The sequence below is a fragment of the Colius striatus genome, chromosome 2, assembly GCF_028858725.1.
Source record: "Colius striatus isolate bColStr4 chromosome 2, bColStr4.1.hap1, whole genome shotgun sequence".
Lineage (NCBI taxonomy): Eukaryota > Metazoa > Chordata > Aves > Coliiformes > Coliidae > Colius > Colius striatus.
The window spans coordinates 111,310,667-111,337,707 of NC_084760.1; the positions used below are offsets into that span (position 1 = coordinate 111,310,667).

The 27,041-nt window shown below is 44.6% G+C and overlaps 3 protein-coding genes across 8 annotated transcripts in view; all 3 read left to right on the forward strand.

The window, feature by feature from the left end:
- The first annotated feature begins 245 nt into the window (after positions 1-245).
- MCM8 (minichromosome maintenance 8 homologous recombination repair factor) lies at positions 246-17,544 on the forward strand. 2 transcript variants are annotated; one of them, XM_061990422.1, is made up of 19 exons: positions 246-389; positions 493-668; positions 844-918; positions 1,421-1,503; positions 1,668-1,817; positions 2,574-2,677; positions 5,280-5,478; positions 6,708-6,793; positions 8,826-8,977; positions 9,914-10,112; positions 10,865-10,895; positions 11,126-11,266; positions 11,995-12,136; positions 12,622-12,817; positions 13,091-13,304; positions 14,165-14,374; positions 14,507-14,583; positions 15,285-15,474; positions 16,837-17,544. In XM_061990422.1, the coding sequence occupies exons 2-19, from the start codon at positions 530-532 to the stop codon at positions 16,927-16,929; spliced, it is 2,481 nt and encodes an 826-aa protein (XP_061846406.1). In that variant the 5' UTR covers positions 246-389; positions 493-529; the 3' UTR covers positions 16,930-17,544. The 2 variants fall into 2 exon arrangements, with proteins under 2 accessions (XP_061846406.1, XP_010198897.1); XM_010200595.2 differs by having other exon boundaries at positions 246-668.
- A 1,600-nt stretch (positions 17,545-19,144) lies between these two features.
- On the forward strand, positions 19,145-26,293 carry CRLS1 (cardiolipin synthase 1). 4 transcript variants are annotated; one of them, XR_009818112.1, is made up of 8 exons: positions 19,145-19,660; positions 20,028-20,165; positions 20,931-21,060; positions 21,541-21,626; positions 22,731-22,799; positions 23,116-23,207; positions 24,716-24,859; positions 25,033-26,293. XR_009818112.1 is itself a non-coding variant. In XM_061989141.1 (7 exons), the coding sequence occupies exons 1-7, from the start codon at positions 19,286-19,288 to the stop codon at positions 24,804-24,806; spliced, it is 981 nt and encodes a 326-aa protein (XP_061845125.1). In that variant the 5' UTR covers positions 19,145-19,285; the 3' UTR covers positions 24,807-26,293. The 4 variants fall into 4 exon arrangements, 1 of the variants encoding a protein (XP_061845125.1); XR_009818113.1 differs by having other exon boundaries at positions 25,115-26,293; XR_009818114.1 differs by having other exon boundaries at positions 25,139-26,293.
- A 158-nt stretch (positions 26,294-26,451) lies between these two features.
- COMMD1 (copper metabolism domain containing 1) overlaps positions 26,452-27,041 on the forward strand; it is an 83,285-nt gene continuing 82,695 nt past the window's right edge. For both annotated transcript variants that reach the window (XR_009818115.1, XM_061989142.1), the window contains exon 1: positions 26,452-26,660. Coding sequence is in view for 1 of the 2 variants with exons in the window: in XM_061989142.1 (XP_061845126.1) it covers positions 26,466-26,660 (195 nt within the window). In the remaining variant the exon portion in view is untranslated. The remainder of the gene's footprint in view (positions 26,661-27,041) is intronic.

A 27,041-nucleotide genomic window follows, 5' to 3' on the forward strand; every position in this document is an offset into this window, starting at 1 on the left:
CATCGTGGGCGTGGCCACACCTCAGGCACCGCCTCCCCCGCCCACCGGTCGCTCTGCCATTGGCGGGCGAGCGGCGCGTGCGCCGCTCGCCCGCCAATGGCAGAGCGACCGGTGGGCGGGGGAAAACAGCGCCTGCGCATTCAAGGTCTTGAAGCCAAAGGGAATAAGGGCACCACATGCTCGCTTGTGATTGGTCGCAGCGCCGGAAGGAACGCGTTGGCGCCAAAACGGAAGGCTGAGGGGAAGCGGCCGCTCCTGTCGCTGTCTCCTCAGGGGACTGACGCCGGTTTCGTCCCCTCAGCGCTGGCGCCGCTTAACCGGGCTTCAGTTTGCCTCATCCAGCCCCGTGGTAGCGAGAGGGAGGCCGGGTATCGCTCAGGGTCTTCGAGGTACCTTAGAGCCCTCGTTGCGAGCCCCACGGGCGAGTTCCCCCTCTGGTCGGTAGGCCTGATGTAAATCAAGCGCGGAGAGGTACAACCTCTGTTTCTTTAGCTCGGAGTGCTGCTGCGCCGCCCCAGGCTGATGCACGATGAGTAGGGACCTCAGAGGCAGGGGATCTACCCGGGGAAGAGGCTTTCAGGGGTGGCGAGGAGGATGGCGAGGCGGCTGGCGAGGTGGATGGCGAGGCAGAGAACAGAAGACAGAGTGCAGAAGAATAGCCGAACCTGGTGAGCCAGCTCCCATTCTTCCACCTGTTTTGTGAAGCTGCAATGCACATTCCTACTAGGCAGTTACAACTGTTCGCTTCCCGGTGCTCAACAGACTCACTGAGAATGAAACTTGCACAGTTTTAGCATCCACACTGTTTTAATCATCATTTTAATATCCTTTTCTTTTTTTTAGTGAACTCTCGATTAGTTCAATCAACGTTGGACCAGTTTATTCCCTATAAAGGCTGGAAACTTTATTTCTCTGAAGGTATTTTTATAACAAAATTCCATGTAGCAAGCATTTTATTCCATTTCTTTCAAGGCTTGGTTATAAGTAGAGGAGTAAGTTCAACAGAAAGTAGTTGAAATCCATATTATATAAAAACATGACTACAGTAGAGATTTCATTCTTGTGGAATACTGTAATCTCTGTGGGCTCCAAACCTTAGAAAAGATTCTTGAGTTGTGTAAAATACAGTCTTTCTGAAACCTGTTGAATTAGCCAGAGGGAACTTGCAGTCTGTCAAAGACTGGAATATATGTGCCTGTAGGGTACTTTTCCTGATCCTATGTGCCTCTCATATGTCATCTTAGGCAAAGTTCCATTTTGTAACAGGTCTTATGATAGAACATTTCTGTAATCCTGTAGAGATCTCTCATCTTCCTCAACTTCAGAATGCAGAAAAATTAATGGAATGGCCTAATTATGTATTTTGTGAAAGGGAAATCATTATTTCTATCAGTTACTAATACAGCATGTTTCTGATTAGCTTATGCTGACAAGTCTCCTTTTGTCCAGAAGACTCAAGCCTTTGAAAAGTTTTTCATGCAACGCATTGAGCTTTATGATAAGGTAAAACCAAAACAAAACATATCTCACCCCAACAACCTATTAGTACGATAACATGACAAATTTTGTGTGTTATCTCCATCATAGCTATGAAATGTTTGTGACATGATTTGGATGTGTTGTGTTTAGAATTTGAGGTGTGTTTTGTAATGCAAAGTGTTTCACAGGATGAAATAGAAAGAAAAGGAAGTATTCTTGTGGATTATAAGGAACTAATACAAGACAGAGAACTGAATAAATCAATACCAAATATATCTACTGAGTTAAGGGATATGCCTCAGAAAATACTCCACTGTATGGGTCTGGCAATTCATCAGGTAAATATGATGTTCTGATACTTAAAAGCATAACCCTCAAATGAAAAAGCATCAGTGGGACATATTGTCAATTATGTTACAAAGCCCAAATCTCTGTGTGTCACTCTGTTACAGACAGTTATGCTTTATTCAAAACTCGAATTCTTCCATCTCTCCCCAATTTCTGTACGGCCCACAAACTCATATTTTGAACATGCTTTGGTCTTGATTGCATTTTTGTTTATTTATCACCAAAGCAGTTGAATAAAACTAAATGTAATTGTAATGCTTAGGTTACTCTCTGTTGGGACTTGTGATTACTGAGGATGTTTGAATACACTGAGTTGCCTGTGCTGTGTGTCTGGCGTCACGCAGCGGAACTGCGGCTGCTGGGCAAACGGGGAGCAGGTTCAACAATTCCTGTCATCATTCAATGCCTTGTAAAGCAGCATTTCACTGTGTGCTGACAGACAAGTTGTCAGGTATTTGTGCTTTAGTCAGACCAAACTGCACATGTTGACCATGGCATTAAAGATCATTGCATCCTTTTTTTCTAAATAAAAACCCCAAACAACAAACATGTTGATTTTACATTCTATTCAAAATAATGCTTAAAACTACTCAAAAGCACAAAAACACTGTTTAGTGTGGCAGCACTACACAGCAGAGACTTCAGCAGGTGATCTGGTTGTACAGGGTGGTAATCAGACTTAATAACAAACTAAAGCCATGTTGCATGGCACATAGCATTTGTGGCTGCCTTTCTTTTCTGTCTAGGTGCTAACAAAGGACCTTGAAAAGCATGCTGCAGAGCTGCAGGTGCAGGAAGGACTACCCCTTTATGGAGAACCTATAATAAATGTGCCTGTCATTCATGCTAGGTAATGAGTGTTGAGTATTTGGGTGAGTTTTTTTTCCAGGAAGATGTATTTTCTTCTTGCCTAATGGTTGTCAGTGTCCATGCATGGTGCTAAAGGTCTATATATTTATGTTTTTGAGAGATTTGGCTCTCTGAAGCCATTTCCAGAACAGCCTATGTTTTGCCTTCTTTTCTTTTTCCACTGTGACAGAGGCTAAACTCTCCTTGTGAAGAAAATAGGGAAATGAAGCCTGATTATAACCTGGACAAACAGCTTGTCACTAGAAAAGCTTATGAGTAGAGCAACTATTATATGACACATATATTGATTTAAAACCAGAACTGTTTAAATTTCTTGTGTTGACTGGGGAAATTAGGAAGGGATTATGATCTAGCTTTTTGCTAGCAAAAGGCTCATCTTTATGAGGCGGCTGATTTGGAGGATATGGCCATAAATTGCACTTGTTATATTGTTGTATTTTTAATTGTTATTTACATTAATGTTATTGAATTGGCATTTGGACAGTGGTGTATGAGGGTGGATTATTTCATAGTAGCTTAAATTTAGTAAATTATTACTGGTAAACATTCTCAGTACTATTAATGCCAGATATTCACAGAATCTTAAGGGTTGGAAGGAACCTTGAAAGGTCATGCAGTCCAATCCCCCTGCCAAACCAGGACCACCTAGAGTAGGTCACACAAGAAATTGTCCAGGGGAATTCTCTTGAGAGGAGTCTCCACAATCCATCTGGGCAGCCTGTGCCAGTGCTCCCTCACTCTCACAATGAAGTTTTTCCTTGTATTTCTTTGGAACCTCTTGTGTTCCAGCTTATACCCACTGCCCCTTGTACTGTCATTGGCCATCACTGAGAACAGCCTGGCTCCATCCTCCTGACACCTGCCCTTTACCTGTTTGTAAACATTAATGAGATCACCCCTCAGTCTCCTCCAAGCTGAAGAGCTCCAGCTCCCTCAGCCTTTCATCAGAAGGGAGATGCTCCATCCCCTTCCTCCTCTTTGTGGCCCTGCACTGAACTCTCTCCAGCAGCTCCCTGTCCTTCTTGAACTGTGGTGCCCAGAACTGGACACAACTGTGGTGCCCAGATGTGGTCTCACAAGGGCAGAGTAGGGGGGGGGGAGAACCTCCCTGGACCTACTGCCCACAGCCCTTCTAATACACCCCAGGATGCCATTTGCCTTCTTGACCACAAGGGCACATTGCTGGCTCGTGCTCATCCTACTGCCCACCAAGACACCCAAGTCCCTTTCCCCTACACTACCCTCTAACAGTTCATTCCCCAGCATGTGGTTCCACTAATTCTGAACACGCATGTACTTAACAAGAATCACGATTGCTGTTATATTTTTTTAAACACTATTTTTTTCTGTCTCAGAAGTCTGAGAGGGACTGGGAGTATAAGCCCTATTTCAATTTAAATTGCTTTGGTTTTTAATTCCCTCCTGGTGATTGCTTGATGTGAGAAAGCAGCGTGTTTTGGCCTGGCTGGTGGATTTAGTTTGGGGATTTCTTGCAGTATGATGTATTTTAAAGTTTTGCATTGTTATGAAACTGCACTCTTTCAATGACACAGTAGGATGTGCTTAAGGAAAATATGTGACCAAAAAAGATATGTACAAGGCTCTCAAATTCTAAGAGACAGTTACAGACCATTATTCTGTAGAGGAAAGTAGTCAATAATTCAATACAATATCATGCTTCTAAAACACCTGTGTAGCAGAGGTGAGGTTGAGCCATGAGTTGGTGGTGTTCAGGGGTCTTAAGTGGAGGGAGCAGGAAAAACCTTGAATTTCAAGGGCCAGACTCTTGCCATTGGTGCCCAGTGACAAGGGACAGTGGGTACAAATTAAAAGGCTTTGAATTACATAGGAACGGAAGAAAATGCTGTTTTACTGTGAGAGATGTTGCATTGTCTCCATCCACAAATTCATTCAAAAGTCAAAGGGATGTGTACCTGGGCAACTTCCTCTAGCTGACCCTGATTAAGGAGGGGGGTTGGGCTAGACAATCTCTTGAGGTCCATTTCACCATAAATGATTCTGTTTCAAGTTGATTCTTCTGAATTGTGTGAGTATTCCTTGTTGTCCTTAACAAGGTACAGTGCATGTAACTGATGACATGTTCTTATATCCTTCAAACATGAGAACTTGCCCCTCCTTTTGGAGCATTGGCATAATAAATCTTTCATCATTTTTTATTGCAAGTCTAAACTCTGGTCTCAATCTGAAATAATTCAAAGAGATGGCTATAGATGACTATAAAGTGATTCCTGTTGTAGTTGTTTACAGGAGGGAGTTGTCACTATACAAACTACCCAGCTGTTGAGGGACATACACTGGGGAATGGTAACAGTTATACTGCTTTCTAGACAGGAATCAAAGACTATGTTGTGGGTCCACAGACCAAGTATTTCTAATCCTTGCTCTGAATTACTGTTGATAATTGACGTGTAAACCTTTGTTGTTGTTGAATGTGGCCTATTCTGTTTGTTTGGCTTTGGTGTTTTTTGGGAGGTTGGTTGGTGGTTTGAGGTGGCTTTCTTTGCTCTGTATTTGAGTATGGTAAGGCCTTCAAAATGCTAATGCTTAACTTTTGTGTGTAGGGTGTACAACTATGATCCACTAACTCAGCTGAAAAACGTTCGAGCCAACTGCTATGGGAAATTTATCGCCTTGCGTGGCACTGTGGTGCGTGTCAGTAACATCAAACCTCTGTGCACGAAGCTAGCGTTTGTGTGTGGCACCTGTGGAGATGTACAGAGTGTTCCTCTACCTGATGGGAAGTATACTCTTCCAACTAAGGTAAGTTCAAACCACTTCATACTTTATCCCTTATCTGTAGTGATCTGAGGAAAAGCAGTACCACTGTTATTTGTTTCAAAAAGTTAATCTGCAAAGCTAAGTTAAACAATGGATGCATTAGAAAGAAAATTAACTTACCATGCAGTATTATTTTACTGCATACACTTGTTACTTGGAAAAAAATATAGGGAGGAAAAACGTAAATCTCATAGAATCACAGAATGGTAGGGTTGGAAGGGACCTTTAGAGATCATCTAGTCCAACCCCCTGCAGAAGCAGGGTCACCTAGATCAGGTCACACAGGAACATGTCCAGGCAGGTCTTGAAGACCTCCAAGGAAGGAGACTCCACAACCCCTCTGGGCAGCCTGTGCCAGGGCTCCCTCACCTCAACAGTGAAATAGTTTTTTCTTATGTTTAAGTGGAACTTTTTGTGTTGCAGCTTCATCCCATTACCCCTTGTCCTGTTGCTGGCTACTATAGAAAAAAGGGATGTCCCAACCTCCTGACACCCACCCTTTAGATATTTGTGAATGTTAACAAGATCCCCAATCTCATCAAAAAAATCCCAAAGAGATCACAAAATCTCTTCATTTCCATTTCACCAGTTGTGTTTAAAAAGCCACCTCCACTCCATCTTGCTACAGGAATTTTCTATGTTTAGATTGAGTGCTTTTGTGGGTTTTGTTTAGAACTTTCTATTTTAATCTCACTAGTTTTTATCTGTATTGAAGAAGTCATTAGACAGTGCTGGCTATTTTGTTACCTGATGTTCTCAAGTGAAAAAAGTATGATCTCCTTTGGAACAGCTGCAAGTATTAAACAAAAATTAAACCCCAAAACAACACACAAAAATACCCTACCAAGAACAAAGCCAATGAACATAACCAAACAAAACTCTCACAAAGAAACCCACACTCTGTCCCCAACACATGAAAACTCAAACCAGTTCATCCAAGCTGGCTGTATCTGCTCTAACAACTATGAGTTCAGGTGTCTGTGCATGATAGTTCTTCATTAATTACATATTTGCTCATTTGTAGCCCTTGTTTAACTAGCTTTTATCCTGAAATGGTGTGAATGAATTATATTGCTATGCTGGCTTTTTCTTTTTAATCAAATACAGCAATTTCAAATTATTATTCTAAAAAGAATGAGAGTAAATTCAGAATGAATGAGAATTACTACTGTTAGAATTAATTGAGAATGAAGGTTATTTAAATGTTACAGTGCCTTGTTCCTGAGTGCCGTGGCCGATCCTTTACACCTGACAGAAGCTCTCCTTTAACCACTACAGTGGACTGGCAGTCTGTAAAGTAAGTGTCTTCCCTTCTGCACAAAAAATGTCATGCAAGAGGGTAATTAAGAGAATGCATCAAGAAAAGTGTGGCCAGCTGGTTGAGAGGTTCTCCTCCTCCTATATTCTGGCCTGGTGAGGCCTCATCTGGAGTCCTGTGTCCAGTTCTGGGGCTCCCCAGCTCAGGAGGGCCAGGGAAGTGCTGGAGAGAGTCCAGTGCAGGGCCACCAAGATGATCAGGGGTATGGAGCATCTTCCTTGTGAGGAAAGGCTGCAGGAACTGGGGCTGTTTAGTCTGGAGAAGTGACTGTGAGGGGATCTCATTAATATTTAGAAGTATATAAAGGGTGGGTGTCAGGAGGTTGGGACATCCCATTTCTCCATTGTATCTAGTGACAGGACAAGGGATAATGGGATGAAGCTGGAAAGCAAAAAGTTGCATTTAAACATAAGAACAAACTATTTCACTGTTGAGGTGAGGGAGCCCTGGCACAGGCTGCCCAGGGAGGGTATGGAGTCTCCTTCTCTGGAAGTCTTCAGAACCCTCCTGGACACGTTCCTGTGTGACCTGATCTAGGTGGGCCTGCTGTAGCGGGGAAGTTGGACTGGATGATCTCTAAAGGTCCCTTCCAACCCCCACCATTCTATTCTGTGGACTCATTCCATATTAAACTAAGTAATTCTAATAACCTTTTTTTTCTTCTGTGACAAGCAGTCTTCAAAATTTGGATTACAAAGTGGTTGTTTTATCTGAGCAGTACTATACTTTGTATCTTAAACCTACTCCATATAACGGCTTCTTGAAATTCCTCCTACCGTGACTTGAGTTCTTTGAGATATGTTCAGTTCGTGCTCTTTGCAGCTTTTCTTGATCACTTCTAATTGCTTCTGTTATTTGATGTTCTCTAAGTCAGCTAGAGAAGCCTTAATAAATTACTCTGGTCAGCTGTGACAGTTGAATTGAATCTTGGTTTGAATCTAAAAATCTTAGTTTGAAGTGATATTGTATCACCCAGTCCTCAGGGTACACTCAGCAGAAGGAAAATAGGGCTGCACCTTCCCATTTGTTTACTTTCTACATCTAATCAGTGAGTAGGTATGCCTAAGATTTGAGAGGCCTTTGCTTTGGGGGAACAAGCTACTGTTTCTACGGAAATTAACAATGTCTAAGTGCAGGAATGTGGATGGCAGATCTGATTTTCCATCTTACCATGCCCTATTAGCACTTTGACCCTCCTGCCGTTATGCAATCAGATATGTATGATATGTTGTTTCTTGACCATCCCATTAGCTTGCTGCATTAAGGGTTTCATCTTGGGGGGAAAAAAAAAACAGGATTCTATAGTAATAGTCTGTCATTTTCTATAGTGATGCTCTATAATGAAAGTAATTTAAAAAATGGTTTAAAAAATGGTGCTGACATTCTTGTCAGCAGCTCTAGAGGGTGCTGTTTATCTCCACTTGTTAAGAAAAAGTTCGCTGAGCATCAAGGAAAACCATCAGAACTCTGTAAGTGCAGAGCCAAAACTGGAAGCTTTTAAAGAACTCCTTGGTTGCTGGCTTTTTGCAACTAGACAAAGAGCAAGCTACTGTGCTTATTACAATCTGAGGAAGTTCTTGACCTTTGCTAGGATTTAAATGCCAATCAGGGATTCATCAGGTCTGACCTTTTAATTTTCATATATGAGGGACAAGTACAGTACATTAAATAAGATGGACATATTATTCAACACACTGCACTTATTTCTATATGAATGTGCTCACTGGTGCTAGGAAATTTGAATTTCAACATGGATTACTGTTTCTGGAGTTCATAGTTACTGCCTTTCTGGAATTTATGCATCATTTCTACCACTTATTAAAGCCTGAACTGAAAAAGTCTGTTTTTCCAAATTCAGCACTGCTGCGTCTTGAGTTCATGGGGTTGTTTCTCCCATCTCCCTTTTCAATTTGGAAAGCATTGGCTGGAAACACACAGCTGCAGATCTTGTGTGCTGTAGTTGGATTGGAAAGGTTACACATGGAGTGTGTGCACACCTCGTGTTTTGCAGGGTGCAGGAGCTCATGTCAGATGATCAGCGAGAAGCAGGACGAATCCCCCGCTCCATCGAGTGTGAACTGGTTCAAGATCTTGTAGACAGCTGCGTCCCTGGAGATATGGTCACAATTACAGGGATAGTAAAGGTGTCGAGCACTGAGGAAGGTAAAATCCATCATCTGATAACACCTTTCTCCTAGGGGAAGGATTTTTCTAGCAATTACACAAGAATAACAACTGCCATCCCCCTTGCTTTGAGCTCTCAAGGGTCTAAGTGCACAAAGTGTCTACGTCTTCAGAAGTTCCCAAAGTTTTATAAAGAGGTGTTGCTTTGAAAAGTGCTGTCCAAGGGGAGCACTGTCTCTGCTGCCACTGATAGACCAGGGTGTTTTGCAACCTACTGCTCTGTATACAGCTGTGATCCTGAGTCTGAAGTGCCAGTCTGACATCAGATGTTCTTAGTGCATCAGCTGAAAAGAAAGCCATCTCTAGACCATGCTTGGAAGGAGAACACCCCTATTTCCTAAAGTTCCATTGAGACTCAGTTGTTTAATGTTTTCCCTTCAATGCATCCTTCAAATGATAAGAAAGCTGTCATGCTATTGTGAAGAAGTATTATCTTAGTTTAGCCCTCCCTGGAGAAATTTTACCACCTCCTTTTGTTTCTCCCCCAAAGTGAAGAAATACATTGTTGCAAAGGTGTTACAGAAGGTATCACAGGGAACTGCAGTCATGATCTACTGTGAGATGTACCCTCTGCTCAGTAATCATTGCAGTATGTACAGAGTTATGCATTATTAAGCTACATGTTTAATTCTTCTGCACTAGGGATATTTTTTTCCCCTAAGTGATGAGTGGAAACATTTTATATTTAATATTGATTTGACTAGAAGGATGGAATAATTCAAAATTATTGGAATATTACAAGAAACTCACTTAGCATCAGTTTTTCTAAATGGAGATGTTCAACTAGTGAAATATGAACCCTTTGCATGTGGCTGTGCACTTAATAGTTCTCATTTACCCTGTGCCTTTTATAACAGCATCAGTACTTCATGACAGAAAAAATATTCCTTCCTCCTTTCTCCATTTTTCTAACAGGAGCTTCTAGAAATAAGAATGACAAGTGTATGTTCTTGTTGTACATTGAGGCAAATTCTGTCAGCAACAGCAAAGGACAAAACCCAAAGAATTTTGATGATGAGACTTTTCAGAGGTCGTTCATGGAGTTTTCACTGAAAGACCTCTATGCTGTTCAAGAAATTCAAGCTGAGGAAAATCTATTCAAGCTCATTGTGAAGTAAGTTGGATCAGACCTAGGCTAGATCTGGGATTAGACCTCCGAGTCAGCGTGACCACCTTCAGATAAATGGGACAGCTAATCTTAAAGCTATGAAATGTCTAAGGCTTGTACAACATAGACAACAGATTTAATAACCTTTAGTGAGCAAGAGGCTTGGGAGGAAGTGGAAGTATTGCAGTGTGGATGTTAGGGCTTTGGCAGAGAATCAAGGATACAGGGAAGCATTTTAATATTAGTATGTTATTATTTATTTTTATTTAGAACCATTTTAGTTCAACCTTGAAACACAAAAGTAGGGGTTAAAAAAACTAGTTCATTATTTTTTGCTCCTTGGTGAGTAAATTCAGCTGTTGCTTTTGTACTGTTGCACTTTTATTCTCTACTCTGCATTTCTACAGTAAAGAGGAGCAAGAACAGAGCAAAGGGTGTGAAAGACCCTGAGAAGTAGTCCTGTAGCCAGAGCCCTCAGGCTCCCAGGCCCTCCCAGTGGAGTCAATGAACATGAAACTAGCACCTTTAATAGGAGGGTTACAGGTAGTTACTTCATTAAGATAAGAATGGGTGCAGAAACCACTAAGAAACTGGTTCTGATGATTTAAACGGATTCTGTTGGAAATTCGGCAACAGCTAACCACAAGTATTATATGGTTATAGATGTATTCCACGACATGAGAGACAGAACAAGTGGTTAGTTAACAGTACTACAAGATTTATCTTCTCCTTATGTTAGTGTGTTCTTTGTTTTTCAGTTCTCTTTGTCCTGCAATCTATGGCCACGAGGTAAGTAATTTAACAGCTCTGCTTGCCACTTGTTTGAAATGTTTATGCCCCATAAAGCGTTTGCAGGTGGCTGTGATTTATGGTCACTCTTGATGACAATAAAGTTGCCAGCCTTATACCTTTAAGGTCAGCCATCCAGAAGGAAAGGGTTATTCCAGCCAGTTCTAGGAAGCTGTTGGTATTGGTCACCATGATCAAATACTTACTAGTGTTTGTATGTGCCACTACAGATTGTAAAGGCAGGTTTAGCCCTGGCATTATTTGGAGGACGTCAGAAGTTTGTAGATGACAAGAACAGAATCCCAGTGCGAGGAGATCCACATGTTCTGGTCGTTGGAGATCCAGGATTAGGAAAAAGTCAAATGTTGCAAGTATGGTTTGATTTATTTCCACTGTCTTGATTGTATTTTTCTCTAATTTGCTCTTATCTTGACTTCTTGTGAGCATGGTAGAGTAGCTGTGCTAATACCAAAGTGTTGCTTGAGCCTTACTGGAACTATCTTTCCATATAGGATGCCTCAAATTACAGGATAGTATCCAAAAAGGTCCCCTGACGTCATCTCCTTCCAGGGAGCCTTGCAGAAGGGATCAGACCTTTTAAAACACTTAACCAAAGAAGCTATACTTACTCAAGCCTGTGGGCTTATTTTGTTTTGGTCTTAAACTGAATGGTTTTGAAGATCCATGTCTTTTCCAATGGTTACTTTGAATTGGAAGAGGGACAGAGCTCGTCTAGTCCTGTAGCATCGCACACCTCCTGAGTCTGAATTTATATTGCAGATGTGATCTTTTAGGATATGACTTGTAATAACTTAACCAAAGCATTTCAACATACTTTGAAACCTTAAGTGCCATGCCCAAGGTCCTAGCAGTTTTGATAACACAGTAGATATGGCTCTACCATGAGTATTGTGACCAAGGTTATTTGTACTGTTTCGCAGAAGTATGTCTCTTGAGACCGTAAGGAGTTAAAACTTTACTGTTGGGCCGTGTTAAGTACAAAGAAATGAATTTGGGTTGACTTTGAATTGTTTGTTTAGAATAAGTCTTATGAAATTCTTCTCATTGGAGAGGGAAAAAGTATTTATATCTCTTCTAGGCAGTGTGTAACGTTGCTCCTCGAGGTGTGTATGTTTGTGGCAACACTTCCACCAGCTCGGGCTTGACTGTTACACTGTCTAGAGATGGTGCTTCTGGAGATTTTGCCTTGGAAGCTGGAGCTTTAGTGCTTGGAGATCAAGGTAATGTAATGTTACAGGTTTGTATGACTGTATGGGGCTGGGGAGGTGGGGATGTGCTGCTGAATCTAAGATTATCTACAGTGCCTGTGAGTTTGAAGTATGATATTGTCTTTCCACACCTTGGGAAATGATGAGCTTCTCCAATGACTTCTGGTGGTGCTTTCCTTGAGCTTAGGATGGGTATGAAACTGGAGTTCTGCTGTTCATGTACCGGCCCTACTTAATGCTTTGAAGTGAGATTTCCTTTTTGAGAAATCTCTGACTTAATGGCAGCTCCCAGACTCTTACTGGTTTTGAGGAATAGCTGGTTTCTGAGATTTGTTTTCTATTTCTAAAAGCTTGTTTTGTCATCTTAATGTGTAATCAAGACACTGCTTCTGGATCCTATGTCTCCTGCAGTCTCTCCAACTCTGATTGCAGTGTACACTTGTCCATCAGTTAATGTGTTTTCTAATAAGTCTTTGTCCTCTGTGAATTGCTTCCAGGAATTTGTGGAATAGATGAATTTGATAAGATGGGAAACCAGCATCAGGCTTTGTTGGAAGCCATGGAACAGCAAAGCATCAGCCTTGCCAAGGCTGGCATTGTTTGCAGCTTGCCAGCTCGGACATCTATTGTTGCTGCAGCAAACCCAGTTGGAGGACATTATAACAAAGCCAAAACAGTGTCTGAGAACTTAAAGTGAGCACTTCCTGAAATGCTGCTTATATAGCTCACGTTAAGGAGTAGATGCTTCTGGCAGTCTTGTAGTTTGTATTTGATTGTTTTCTAGTTTCCTGGAGCTTGAACACTACCTTACTATAATCATTCTTCCTGCTTTTTGAGAGAGAAACTGTTGTTCTTCATTCTGAATGAAGGGGATGGGGTTTTTTTAAGTCTCTTTGAAACAGAGCAGAGCTGCTGTAGGTCTTTCCCACCTCTTTGAGCACCTATGTTTTTTTGTCTTTGCTTCAGAATGGGGAGCGCTTTACTTTCAAGATTTGACCTGGTTTTCATTTTGCTGGACACCCCAAATGAAGACCAGGATCACTTGCTGTCTGAGCACGTGATGGCGATGCGTGCGGGCAGGCTGGCGGCACGCAGCAGCGCCGTGGTGGCTCGTAGCGACACGCAGGATCGCTCTCTTCTCCAGCTTGTCTCAGATCGACCGCTGCTCGAAAGGCTAAAGGTAGGGCTTGTCCTCTGACTGTTGCTATGCATCTTCCTGTGGTGTTACTTGCACTGGGACCTGGCAACTCTGACCTGGATGTCTTCCAGCTCCCACTGCCATCCTTCTCACAATAACTGTCTCTGAGTTAAAGAGGAAGCATTTAAGGCTCCAGCCACCAGTTTCTACCAATTGCGTGTTGTAGCTAACAGTGCCCACCCTGCTGAAGGTGTGTCTCAAGCCACCTCCACACAGAAGAGATACTCCAAAGCAGATTTGCTGGTTTGGATTTCAATAAGACCTACAGGACTAGACTGGACATAATACTTTGAAATAACACAATGTGCTGTGAAGTATTGAATCCAAATAAGTCACTGTGCAAACAAAGCCTTGCATATCTGCAACTCATGACAAATTTGGGGATTAGAGGAGAGGAAGCATATATTTTTGTTGAAGCAGTTAGTTTGAGGGCTGATACTGTCCCATGCTAGATCTTGGGAGAAATATTCCCTCTCGGAGCTGAACCCCCATGCACTTTTGGAAATGGGATATCAGCAGTGATGGTTTCATCTTCTGTGTCTTAAAGCAGTTGGGAAATTGGATTTTCTCTTGAAAAAGAATTTGTGATACAGTTATATTAAGAGAAATATATTTGGCACTTCCCACTGGAAATGAGAGGCTTTATCTGCTGACATGTGTTTAATTACATGTCTAAGCATAGTGTATGGACTTTTTAAGTGCATGATTCACGTGTGAAGCACTGAAGCCCTTACAGTGATGATTTCACCAGATAAAACACAGAGGATGAAGATCTTACATTAAAATTTGTATTGTATAGGGTTCTGACAGACAGAAATCTAAGCTCTTTGTATTTGGGTTAGATCTTACCAGGAGAAAACTTTGATGCCATTCCCCATCAGCTGCTGAGGAAGTACGTTGGATATGCTCGACAGTATGTTCACCCAAACTTATCTCCAGAAGCTGCTCAAGTCCTCCAGGATTTCTACCTTGAGCTTCGGAAGCAGAACCAAGGAGCAGACAGCACACCAATCACCACGAGGCAGCTGGAGTCACTCATTCGGCTTACGGAGGTAAATGCCAGCTGGGATGCTGGAAGGATTGAAAGCAAAGAGACTAATCCTAAACTACTAGTAGTATATTTTTCATATCAGCTATGAGATGTATTAAATATACCCTTTTGGGGGGGGTTGTTTTGTTTTAAGGCACGATCAAGGCTGGAATTAAGGGAGAAATGCACCAAAGAAGATGCTGAGGATGTCATAGAAATAATGAAATACAGGTAATACAGACTGCTTTAAAAAATAAAGCATCACAGTGCTATTCATTCAAACCTTGCTTTAAAAAATGCAGATACACAAACACAGTGAAGAAATTACTTCAGGCCTGTGATACCTATTTGTTAGCTCTTCTTTAGAAACTGCCAGCAGCCCTAACTTTCCTGTGATTGCTCAGGCCCTTGAGTCATATCGCAGTGGTTGTGTCTCTCTGTGCACAGTAACTTACACTTAGACATTGTTTCAGCTGGAAGAGACCTTTAAGATTATCAAGTCCTGTCTTCGTCCCATCCCTAACAACCACTAGACCATTTCCCTAAGTGCAACATCCACCTGTTACTTAAGCACCTCCAGGGACAGTGACTCCAGCACCTCCCTGGGCAGCCCCAGAGCCTGACAGCCCTTTCAGTAAAGAAATTCCTCCTCATATCCAGCCTGAACCTCCCCTGGGGCAACTTGAGGCCATTTCCTCTTGTTCTGTTGCTTGTTACTAGGGAGAACAGATTCTTATGTGATCACACTCTCTTGTTGCAGTTGAACAATTCCAGTTTAAAGGTGATTTGGAGAGATGTTTTAGTCTTAAGTTCCCTCAGTAAGAAGGTCACTTATGTGGCTTTTGAAAGCTTTCCCAAGCAGGTATGTTTCAGGAAGCAAATTCACAGTCTTTGCTTTTACCTCCTGTTGATCTTTTTGTACATGTTTTTAGCATGCTGGGAACCTACTCTGACGAGTTTGGCAAACTGGACTTTGAACGTTCACAACATGGGTCTGGGATGAGCAATCGGTCCCAAGCAAAGAAATTTATTTCTGCCCTGAACAGCATCGCAGAGAGAACTTACAACAACCTCTTTGACTTACAACAGCTTCGACAGATTGCAAAGGAGCTGCAAATACGGGTAAGCTTAGAAACTGAGCATTCCTCCAACAACAGACTGTGAGACCAGGCAAAAGTACTTCCTGCAGAATGGCAAGTGCCTTTCTGCAATGAACAGAAATAAGCAGTGTTCGCTGCTTTTAGGCTGAACGTTCTTCCTGAATTGCCCTTGTTTGGAAGCTTTATGAAGCCCTCTAGCTGATAACAACAACTCTTTGCACTAGCAAGGGCTGGTTCTATTTCTGATGCTGGTCCTTAATGAGATTCTACTTTTGCGTTGTGAAAGGCAGATCTGGTTGGAATCTTCTACTTCCTCTGGCTCCCCAGAGGACACACCTAATTTAACTTCCAAATTTAGACTGCTGTGGTGTTTGTGTTCTGTTTCAGCAATGCAGTGACATTTCTGCAGGGTTGTCTCTGGCCCAAATGTGCCTTTTGGGTTTTCATTCCCTCTTGAAGCATCCTAATGTTGTATCTTGATAGGAATGTCATGTAGGGGACACAGGAACAAACATACTTTATCTTGTAATCAGTTTGCATTCTGTACTTGTGGAGGACTGCAGCCAGACAAAACTAGCAGTAACTAATTCTACTTTTTGTTTCATGATTTAAAAAAAAGCTTTAAATGCCAATACAAAAAATGAAACTGGATTTCAGATGTAATGAATGAAAAGTAATGAGAAACAATTGGTCTTTATGGAAGTTACTAAAGGCAACAATCACAGAATCTTCAGGGTTGGAAGGGATCTCAAAAGATCATCCAGTCCAACCCCCCTGCCAGAGCAGGACCACCTAGAGTAAGTCACACAGCAGCTCGTCCAGGTGGGTTTGGAATGTCTCCAGACAAGGAGACTCCACAACACCGTTCTTTCTATTACCTGGTTAGCCTACTTCTGCCTGCTGGGGCGAGACAGCTTCAGTCTCCAAATTTGTTCATATGTTGACTGTAGGTAACCCTGTCTGACAGAACATGCTCCTGCCAGCTCACTTCTCACAGGATCATTCATTCATGTACCTCATTCCATTAATTCTAATCTTCCTTTTGTGTATAGAGGAGTTTTTTTGCCTATTCAAAGTTTTAAAACTCTTAAATACTTGGAAATGGGTGAGAGATGCAGAAATCAGCCTTTTCTTTGGCAGGTACTTGTGCTTTAGAGCCTAGAGTAACCTGTATCTATTTTGTGAGTGCCATCGAGTGTGTAAGGAAAGCACAAAAGGGTGCAACTGACTGTATGCCGCCTCACAGTAGGTCAGCTATTTGATGAAACTAGCCTATTCTTAGCTCACTTGATTTCCCTAAGTCTGTTCAAACCCTTTATGTTGCTTCACACTGGACAAAATGTCATTTCTTACAGCTTGATACTTATTTTGGTCTTTTCCCTAGGTATCTGACTTTGAAAGCTTTATTGGATCCCTAAACGATCAGGGCTACCTTTTGAAAAAGGGTTCGAGAGTTTATCAGCTCCAGACTCTGTGAGAAGAGCCACTGTGATAAACTTCCTTGAGACACAGTTTTCCTGTTTGGAGGGGACTGCTGGAGCCGTGGCTGCAGCCAGTGACGGTGGTTGATGTGCTGCCGGCGCTTATGGAGGTGCGAGGTTCCCTTTGGGGAGCTGGCAGTGCCCACAGGCTTGGCTGAAGCTGCCACAGCACAGAGGGACCCGTGGCATTGCTGCTTGATTCATCCTCTACATCTGCTCAACACAAAGGAAGCTGTGTAAGACCAGCACGGACCTCAAGGAGTGCAAAGTGTGTATATGCTGATGTGACCACAGTGCTGCAACAGGTCTTACTTCTAAAAGAGATATTGGACTCACCAAGTTAAACCCAGAAATCTTTCATGAGAAGATGATGAGTTTTATTCTTAACATTGTAGTTCATTAGAGGAATTTAAAGTATATAAATGTTTCCAAAGAGCTGGTAACCTTCAAGCTGAGACAACACTGTCTTATGGCTGTAAGAAGGGGGATACCTTATGGAAATGGACTTGATTTTCTGCTCTGCAGCTTTGTATTTATAGGTCTTTGTAACAGATGTTTGACACACAAGTGTGACTTATGAAAATATCCTTATGACTATTTAATTTGTAAAACAGGACTTGGATTTTATTTATGTCTTCCATTAAACTTTTGATATCAGAAGCCTGTGATTTGTTCAAGAGCTGTTCCACAGTCACAGGGGGGACGCTGGAGTGGATGTTGGTGGCCATGACAAGACATGTAAGAGGAATGTCATGAATGCTCCTGTGTAACTCTGTTCCTGCCACAGAGGAACGTGTGTTCTGCAGGAGAGAAATGCTGAGTGTTTCCTGGCTTCTATGAAATCAGAGTTGTGCTCTCAACCAATGAAATGGCAGACAAGGAGCTTTCAGTGCAAGTATTAACAAACCAACAACTCCCCTGCCCCCTAAAAATCCTCCAGCATCTAAAAGAATCAGGAACACACTGCTAATACTTCTGATTTCACAGCTAAGGTAAGATATGAAACATAAACTGTAAGACAAAAAAATAAGCTTCATTATTTCTGCATTTTTAGGAAGTGACATAAGGCTCTACCCTGCAACGTGCTTCCACTGCAGTTCTGAATGAAAGCACGAGCTTCACAGGTTTGAAAGAACATGTTCAACTGCTCACTGCTGCCTCAGAGCGCATCTGCTTCAACAGATTTTTGAACCTGAGGGAAAGGTAGTTTGACAGAGGAGAAGCTAAGAAAGTTTGACAGAAGAGAAAGCTAAGAAAGAACAGCTCCACGTTTCCCCTCTGAAGTGGTGAGCAGTCTGCTCTTCCCAGGTGGAGTTTGCTTGTTATGGTAACTGTGGTTCATGGTTTTTTGTTGATGTATGAGCTGTCAGGCTGTGGCCATCAGAGTGGTCACCCGTCCACCTGCAATGGCTTTGGGGCAGCAGAGAACTCCCTTCTTGCAAACTGGGGGTTAATCCTACATGAGGAGGCAATTGTGTGAGCTAATGGGAACTGGTGTTGGTGACTTTAACCTTTGCCCACAGATTAATGCAGAGTTGGGGTGAAGTTTCTTGAGTTTTCCCAACGTTTACAACGGTCATACACATCTTACCCTCCCCTTTGTCTCTTCTTTCCAACAGCAGTGCAAGAGGTAAGAGTTTAACCTCCATGGAAGTGGTCGGGGTTGTGTTTGGAGATGGGGTTCTGTTTCATTTGGTTGGTAAGAGCCTCCCTTTGTTTGTCAGTGCTTGACTGCTCTGGCACGGCAGCCGCTTGCACAGCTGGGCTCACGTCAGAGAGATGAAAAACAACAGTGTCTGTCGGGGCTGGGGCAGGGCTGGAGGTAGGAGCAGCATTTGCACCTGGAAAGTAAACTCTTCTTTGTCCTCGAGCTAAAGTAAACGTGTGTGAAGGAGTGCGAGGAGCGAGTACCGAGAGCAAGAGAAGACTCGGGCCCTCCCAGAGATCTCTTACGGACAAACCATCCCCTTTCTCCCTTCAGCGCTCCCGAGAGAGCCGCGAAGAACGCGGTGCCCCCGGGCAGCCAGCCGCCCGCCATGCCGCCGTCCGCGCCCCGGGCGGAGCTGTGTCCGGCAGGTACGCCGAAAAACGGCGCAAAAGCGTTTTTCTCCCCGTTTTCCCTCCCAGGCGCGGTTTTCACGCGGCCGTAAAGCGCGCGGCGCGGCGGCCAGGGGGCTGCCGTAAAACGCCGCAAAAAGTCGCCCGTCCGCAGCCCTCGTCGCACACGCACACGCCGCCGCTCGGGTCCCGGTCCCGGCCCCGCCTGGCTGTCCGGGCGGCCGATGGCGCCGGCGGCGGGAGGCCGCGGGCCGCAGCGGGCCTAGGCGCCGCGGGCACGGGCCACCCCGCGCCATGCTGGCCGCGGCTTGGCTGGGCAGGGGCTGCTGGGGGCTCCTCCGCGGCGCGGAGCGGAGGCGCCCGGGCGGCGGGGCGAGGCCTCTGGCCAACGGCCCCGCGGCGGCGGCGGCGGCGTCTGAGGCGGGAGGCGGCGGCGGGGCGGGCGGCCGCCATGGCAACGGCGGCGCGTTCCGCCCGGTGGCGGGAGCGGGAGCCGGGGCTGCGGCGGGGCCGCGCGCGGACACCGGCCTGAGGCAGCGCCCGCGGCTGCTGCGCGCGTCCCCGCGGCTGCTGCGCGCCCCCGCCGCCGCTTGGCGCCTCCTCAGCGGCGGGGCCGCGCCGCCGGACGCCCCCCGGGAGCGGCGCGTGGCGGGACCGTGCGCGGAGCTGGTACGTGAAGGGCGCGGGGGCAGCGCGGTCGCGGGCGCTGCGCGGAGCTGCCCGGGGGCGGGCACGTGTGCTACCGCGGCTGGCGGCCGGAGGCACCGCTGCCGCCTGCGGAGAACAGGTGTCGCGCCCAAACCGCAGCCCAGTGACTGGCTTTTGGGGGCGGTGGGTGGCGGCGCGTTTTGCTTCGGAACGCGAAGTTAATGTTTAGGAGTCGGAGGCCGTGTCCCTTGCGCAAAGGGCAAGTGGCTTCCAAGAGTTCAGGAGGCTCTCTGGTCAGTTCGGTTTCAAAGCGTGCGTTTGGCGATTAATTCTGTTACGTGCCAAGTAAGAGTTCCTGGCCTGAAGTTTCTGCTTGCTTTCTTTCCAGTATGAAAACCCCTGGACGATCCCCAATATACTGTCCATGGCCAGAATGGGCTTGGCACCAGTTTTAGGCTATTTGATTGTGGAAGAAAATTTCAATGTTGCACTAGGTGTCTTTGTTCTGGCTGGCGTGACGGATTTGGTACGTTTGCATCAGTTTGGAATACTTTGGGGATAGCCTGGGTTACGGTGATCCCATGGGAGTTTACACTCCAATGTAGAATAGAAATGAATCAAACAAATCAGTTGTTAGATTTGTTGGTTTTGTAGCAATGCTATATATATCCTTTGTGACATTGAGAAGTGAGGTTGTAGGTGCCCCAGGGGGACTCTAAGATACGGTGGGATTCCCTGGTCAGCCTTGAGTGGGCATTGTCTACTCAGTGCTTATGCATCTAGTGGTCTGTTACCATGTGCAGGTGCACCCATCAGGACAACAATTGTATCAATTTTAGAACATCAGTTACCTTTTTTCCCTTTTTTAAAATAATTAATGATAATTTAATATGTTCAGAGGCTTCCAGAATCTGGCAATGCAACATTAAAAAAGCAGGGTACGAACATTAGCTAACATGTGTCACGTTTCATCTTAATTACACTGGCTCTGTGGTGTTACGGGACTTCACTCATGAAATCTTTCTGTAACAGTAGCATATGTATTCATAGAATCATAGAATGGTAGGGATTGGAAGGGACCTTTATACATCATCTAGTCCAAAGCCCCTGCAGAAGCAGGGTCACCTAGATCAGGTTGCATAGGAACATGTCCAGGCGGGTCTTGAAGACCTCCAAGGAAGGAGACTCCTGTGCCAGGGCTCCCTCACCTCACAGTGAAATAGTTTTTTCTTATAATCCATTCTTATTCTTAGTTTTCTAACAGAGAAACGTTGAACTTTGTTTTTCTTAGTTGGATGGATTTATTGCACGAAACTGGGCTAATCAGAAATCAGCTTTGGGAAGTGCTCTTGATCCTCTGGCTGATAAAATTCTCATCAGCGTGCTCTATGTAAGCCTAACTTGTGCAAACCTTATCCCAGGTGAGAAAAAGTGTCCATTGCATGTACTATATAAGGTTAAGAAGCTTATTTTATGTGTAGCAACGTGTCCTGTGTTTCTGGAAGGAAAACCATATGGCTGGGGACTCTTGCTTTGTCAGTTCCACTTTGCTGTTTGCTCCTGTTAGAAGCTTAACAACCTCCCCTCCTCCACAGACTCCACAGAAGTGCTACCATACACACAAACAACTAGCATACTCTGCCATTTCCAAATGCATTTTCTTTAAAGCAGTGACAGTAGCTATATCCAGAATTTCCTCACTGACTGGACTGTATTAAAACACCAGATTAAACCCTTTCAGAAGTCCCATCAGAAATCTTCAGCCGTGCGTTAAAACTTGTTCAGAAGAATCTGAGAGTGGTTGTTTCATTTTGCTTCGTGTTTTTGTGCCCTTTTGGTTTGGTTTTGTTTTTAATCACGGATGTGGTTTCTCACTAGATGCTGTTGGCTTGGTTTTTCAGTTTCACTTACTTCCATGATTATCCTGAGGGACGTGGCGCTCATTGCTGCTGTTTTTTACGTGCGATACAAAACTCTTTCTCCACCGGTGAGTGTATGGCGTTAAACCAAATTGCATCAACATGGAATCCTTTCGTTTTAGTTGCATCTTCCAGATTTTTACAAGTGTGAAGAATGAGTAAAACCTTTAATGAAGTTGTAAAGGAAGAGATTCTCATCTTGAGGCTTGACGGTTGCTCAGAACTGGGGTGGGTAGCCTCAGATGTAACGCTGTGCTTGTTCTTTTGCCAGGTAGACTTGGAAGCAAAACAGGATTTCATAAAATAAGTTTCATAAAGATGAGTCAGAGCTACTGATAACTTTTGTGTGTGTGTATGTATAATGTGTATTAACTTGTATAAGAGCAACAGCAGCATAATTCTTTAGTGCTACAATTGACTTCTGCATCATGCAAAGAGTAGTGTAGGGGAAAAGGACCTGGGGGGTCTTGGTGGACAGAAGGATGAGCATGAGCCAGCAATGTGCCCTCGTGGCCAACAAGACCAGTGGCATCCTGGGGTGTATTAGAAGGGCTGTGGGCAGCTGGTCGAGAGAGATTATCCTGCTCTAGTCTGCGCTTGTGAGACCTCATCTGGAACATTGTGTCCAGTTCTGGGCACCACAGTTCAAGAAGGACAGGGAGCTACTGGTGAGAGTTCAGTGCAGGGCCACAAAGATGAGGAAGGGGATGGAGCATCTCCCTTCTGATGAAAGGCTGAGGGAGCTGGGGCTCTTCAGCTTGGAGGAGACTGAGGGGTGACCTCATTAATGTTTACAAATACGTAAAGGGCAGGTGTCAGGAGGATGGAGCCAGGCTGTTCTCAGTGATGGCCAGTGACAGTACAAGGGGCAACGGGTACAAGCTGGAACAGAAGAGGTTCCAAAGAAACAGAAGTAGGAATTTTTTCATTGTTCAGGTGAGGGAGCACTGGCACAGGCTGCCCAGATGGGTTGTGGAGTCTCCTTCTCTGGAGACATTCCAAACTCACCTGGACGAGTTCCTGTGTGACCTACTCTAGGTGTTTCTGTTCTGGCAGGGGGGTTGGACTGGATGATCTTTTTGAGATCCCTCCCAACCCTTAAGATTCTGTGATTCTGTGATATCAAAGTGAATGTACTAGAGTTGCCTTTCTTCTCTTTTCTTCCCCAACAGAGAACACTCAGTAGGTATTTTAACCCTTGTTATGCCACTGCCCAGTTAAAACCAACATTCATTAGTAAGGTAAGAGTAGTAACAAAAGACTTGGTACTTGGGGTGGGGTCTGGAGGGAGGAGGCTGCTTAGTCCTACTGCTGAGCACAGTTTCAAGTTAGTGCCAGCTAATTTGGAGGCAGCTTGCATACTGAAAGCTTTTTGATTATATTCTGTCAGAGCACGTGCTAATTCCAAGTGTGTGAGATGCTGCATTAAAAGAAATTATTCAAAAGACGTTTTCTGTATCTAGACAAATACTTAAGCCAGTAATAAAAGTGTGTGTTGATGTTCCTTGCATAGCACACGTTTTCATTTTGTCACATTTCCTATTTTACTTTTATCAGATGAATACAGCGGTTCAGCTAATTTTGGTGGCAGCTTCTTTAGCAGCTCCAGTTTTCAATTATGTGGACAGCATATATCTGCAGACACTATGGTAACTTATCTCTTCACTTTTGGGGTTTTTCTTTTGAGATAATTTAATGTACTCCTAAAGAAACTGATAATTGAGGTTAGTTTTGTCACATGGAACACAAAACCTGTGCCCACATCATGTTAGAGACCCATATATGCCCAAATTACGTTTACATGTTTGTGCTTAACTGACCAAGGAGCTGGATATTTAGTGGTTGTTAATATACAAGCAAAAAGTAGTCCAATGAAACTAGTTAATATCCAGGGATAACAGCTAAGAAGTCTTCAGACACGGTGTTCACAATCAAAGTGCAGATTCTGAGTAATGGAAGAGAAGGGAGTGGGAAGAAATGCTGTATGGATTCGTTATTTATTCCTGCCACAAGTGTCCTTGAGGAAACAACCTTGGTATCAGTAAAAAATAGATGGGAAGTGCTTTCTTGTTTTTGCTTCATACTGTAACTGTTGTCTTGAAATCTAAGTTTCTGAAGCCTATTTGACAAGCACCTGAAAAAATTGGTGGGGGAAGGAAGGGGAGGGATGTAGGGCATTACAGGAGTGTACCTCCTTAAGTAACAGCTGCTCCTTTCACTGCTACCACTGGGGATCTGAACTGTGTCTGAATCTGAATTGTAGCTGAGGGCAGGTATTGCAAGTGCAGTTATTTCTCCTGAGCAGTTGGGTAAGGGTTCAGAACAAAGAGGCCCAACAGCAGATAGCAGAGTTACTCAGTAACTTAGTGTAAAGCAGTGGAAAAACTAGTGTTACTTGTCTTTTAGAAAAAATAAGCCAAAACAAACAAAACAAACCCAAACCACCACAAACCAAACCCTGGAGCTTTTAAGGAACTAGGAACCTTGATCTTAACAGTCAGTGTGGTTTTTCATCCTGTTGGAAAGCCACATCTAGAGTTGCATCTGTGGAAGACACTGACCTTGCTGCTTGTGTGGGATTCTGTGAGAGTTACTGCATTGTGAGGAGTGCTGGCTGTAACTTACCAAGGTCCTCCATACATGTGCTCAAGACTGACCTGGCTGAGTCTGGCAGTGTGTCCAGGGAGGGCAGTGGTAACGGAGGGGCAGGTCTGTAGCGATTACGTCAGACTTTGGCAGAGAGGAGCAGTGTTGATGTAGAAATATGTCTGGCTAATTACCCAGCGTTACAGAAGGGAACGAAAGAAACTGAGCCAAAACCTGTGTTTCAGCTTTGGAGATTGGTCAAATTGAGAAGTTCAAATCTTGTCTGTTTTGAGTGCTTCCCTCTTTGTGCTACTCTACAAGTGCTAATGTGATAAAAATGTGGCCTAGTGTGCAGTTACCCTGGAACAGGCTGCTTAGTGCTGCGTGGCAGCTCCTTTGCTTGCTCTGATCTGCCACACAGCACTCGGTTTCATTGTATAACCTGTAAAGTGCATTTCTGTAGGGCACAGCCATTGACTGTGTAGTGAAAAGTAAGGAAGACACTTAAATAATGCTTTTTATTATCATACTTGGATTCCAGTAACTTAACAGGACCCTGTTTTCCCCAAAGGTGCATCACAGCTCTGACAACGGTAACGTCTGCGTACAGCTATTACCATTATGGCCGAAAAACAGTTCAAGTGATCAATAATAACAAATGAAGTATTGCTGGAGGGACGGGGCCTTGGCAGAGCGCTGTGCTGAACCCCCCAAGGTGGGTGGTATTGCAACTGACTCTTTGGATCAAGAACTCTTTGTTTCTCTGCATAAACCAGTGTCACAATGAAGTTTGAACATGTACTGTAAATATATAGAGAGAAACTTTTCAGTGTATTTTTAATTTGTTTAAAAATGAGGTTGTTTACAAAATAAATAATATTCTTAAAGACACAGGTCACTAGTTGCTGCCATGAACCTTCTGTGTGATTTTTATACTGGTTTTGAAGACAAAATGTGCACTTTTCACCAGCTGATTTTGCTGTCTTCGCGTAAGGCTCTGAGAAGAAAACACAATTATAAGAACAAATTTGTCATTGTACCTCAACCTGAGTCAGTAAGCCAGCATTGCTTCTTTGGACTTCATGGTGTAATGTCAGCCTGCAGCAGACAAAAAGGTGCCATCAAGGGACAAGATCTTCTGACATTTAAACCAGGATGATAGAACTCGGTACTCCGTGGTGATCTGGATAAACGTGAAGAGTTCCTGCCCTGCTCTCTTTTTCTTGTACAAGCAGCAGTGGCCTGTGCTCATCAGAAGAGCTGTGAGTCCCAGAAGGGGACTGTGCAATGAAGAGGCTGTATCCTAACGGAGTTAACATTTCTTACGCTGTACATTTGTGGTGATTGAAAGGAACTCCTGTATTTCCAGGTTCTCAAAAGCTTTTAAAGATGCTGATTAATCTAAATACCCAGGGAGAAAAAGGACACTTTAAATATTGTCTCAGTGGAGGGAGAGAGTGGAAGAAACTTTTTGATGCACGGTACTCTTAATTCTTCCTTTATCTCTAGGTTCACATGGGGTTCCCTGTAATCCTCCTCGGGCCAGGACAGCTCCTACATCTTTGTTCTCTTACTTGTTCTCTGCTTACAGAAAAGTGCAGAATAAAGGACTGGGCAGAAGGGATCGTGTTGATCATAAATTTACCTTTTATATTTTTGAGCAATGTGCTGTTTCTCTTGTGTCATTAAAAAAGTGTATCTGCAAAGGACTTAAATAATGGAGTGGTAGGTGCCACCACTGTGTTAGTGGCAGAAGAAAATTTGCTGTAGGTATCTGAGAGCACACAGTCTCTTTTGTGACTGCACGTAGTTGTATATACACAGCATTTTAGTATCTTTTTGTATTTAAGCTTGTATAGAATGGTGCACAAAGAACACACGTGATTTTTATGAATACCTTTATGTTACCAGTCCCTGTGTTGCGTTGTCTACCCTGTCCCCTCACTGTAAGATGCAAAGTCTGGCCCAGTTCCCTTAAAATGTCTGAATATTTAGTAAAATGGACTACTTGTGTTCTTGAAGAAACAGCTCAGAAAGCAAGAGTCGTTGTGCCCAGTCCAGTCCTTCCTGCGTGGTGCTGGTTAACGGGGTGGGGCTTTGGCTGGGGCTTTTGTGGTTGGGGTACATGCCTGAAACAGTCGTGTGAAATAAAATCCATGTGAAGGTCAGAGCCGCTGCTTTTTCCTCCTGGGGGTGGGTACGTAGTTACCTTGCTGAGAGCAGCCGTCCACCGCCGTGGCGAGGGCCGTGGCCGCGCGGCCGCCGTAGCGCGGGGCGGGCCGAGGCGAGGCGCTGCCCCCGCCGCCTCCGCCCTCCCCGCCATGGCGGCGCCCGAGCAGCCGCCGCCGCCGCCCGAGGGCTCCAAGCCGCTCAGCGCGCTCCTCAGCGGCATCGCCCAGGCCGCCTACTACGGCAACGCGGACATCACGGAGGAGCTGCTGCGCGGGCAGCTCTACCCCGAGGCGGCGCCGGAGGAGTTCCGCGCCCTCCGCGCCAAGATGGGCGGCCTCCTGCAGGTACCGGCCGGGACGCGGCTCCGGAGGGGAGAGGGCGCCTCGGTCTGAGGAGGGAGACGGCCCCGGGGGAAAACATCTCTCCAGACCAGGAGGAGCTTCTTCCTCGGCGCGGGGAGGGGGTGAGAGCGGGTGCTTTCAGCGCTGGGGCTGAGCTGTACCGGGCGCTTCTGGACCGAGCCCTGAGAGCAGGCGGTGTAGGCTCCGGTTCCCCCCTCAGGGAGCCGAGGCCCGCGGCGGGGGCGGGTGGTCCCCGCGCGCCTCCACCGGAGCCCCTCAGGGCGGGCAGAGCTTTGTGCTCCTGGAAACAGCTCGGGAACTGCCTGGCTGAGAAGGGCTCCCGTTCAACGCACAGGTTTCTTACGAGAAAGCCGTATTGGCGGG

Excerpts from the sequence above, each read along its gene's own strand:
- MCM8 (XM_010200595.2), top strand. The coding sequence starts at position 530 with ATGAGTAGGGACCTCAGAGGCAGGGGATCTACCCGGGGAAGAGGCTTT. Across the intron at positions 12,818-13,090 it reads ACAGTGTCTGAGAACTTAAA|AATGGGGAGCGCTTTACTTT; the intron begins GTGAGCACTTCC and ends TCTTTGCTTCAG. Across the intron at positions 13,305-14,164 it reads CGCTGCTCGAAAGGCTAAAG|ATCTTACCAGGAGAAAACTT; the intron begins GTAGGGCTTGTC and ends TATTTGGGTTAG.
- CRLS1 (XM_061989141.1), top strand. The coding sequence starts at position 19,286 with ATGCTGGCCGCGGCTTGGCTGGGCAGGGGCTGCTGGGGGCTCCTCCGC. Across the intron at positions 19,661-20,027 it reads CGGGACCGTGCGCGGAGCTG|TATGAAAACCCCTGGACGAT; the intron begins GTACGTGAAGGG and ends CTTTCTTTCCAG. Across the intron at positions 21,061-21,540 it reads TTGTGCAAACCTTATCCCAG|TTTCACTTACTTCCATGATT; the intron begins GTGAGAAAAAGT and ends TTGGTTTTTCAG.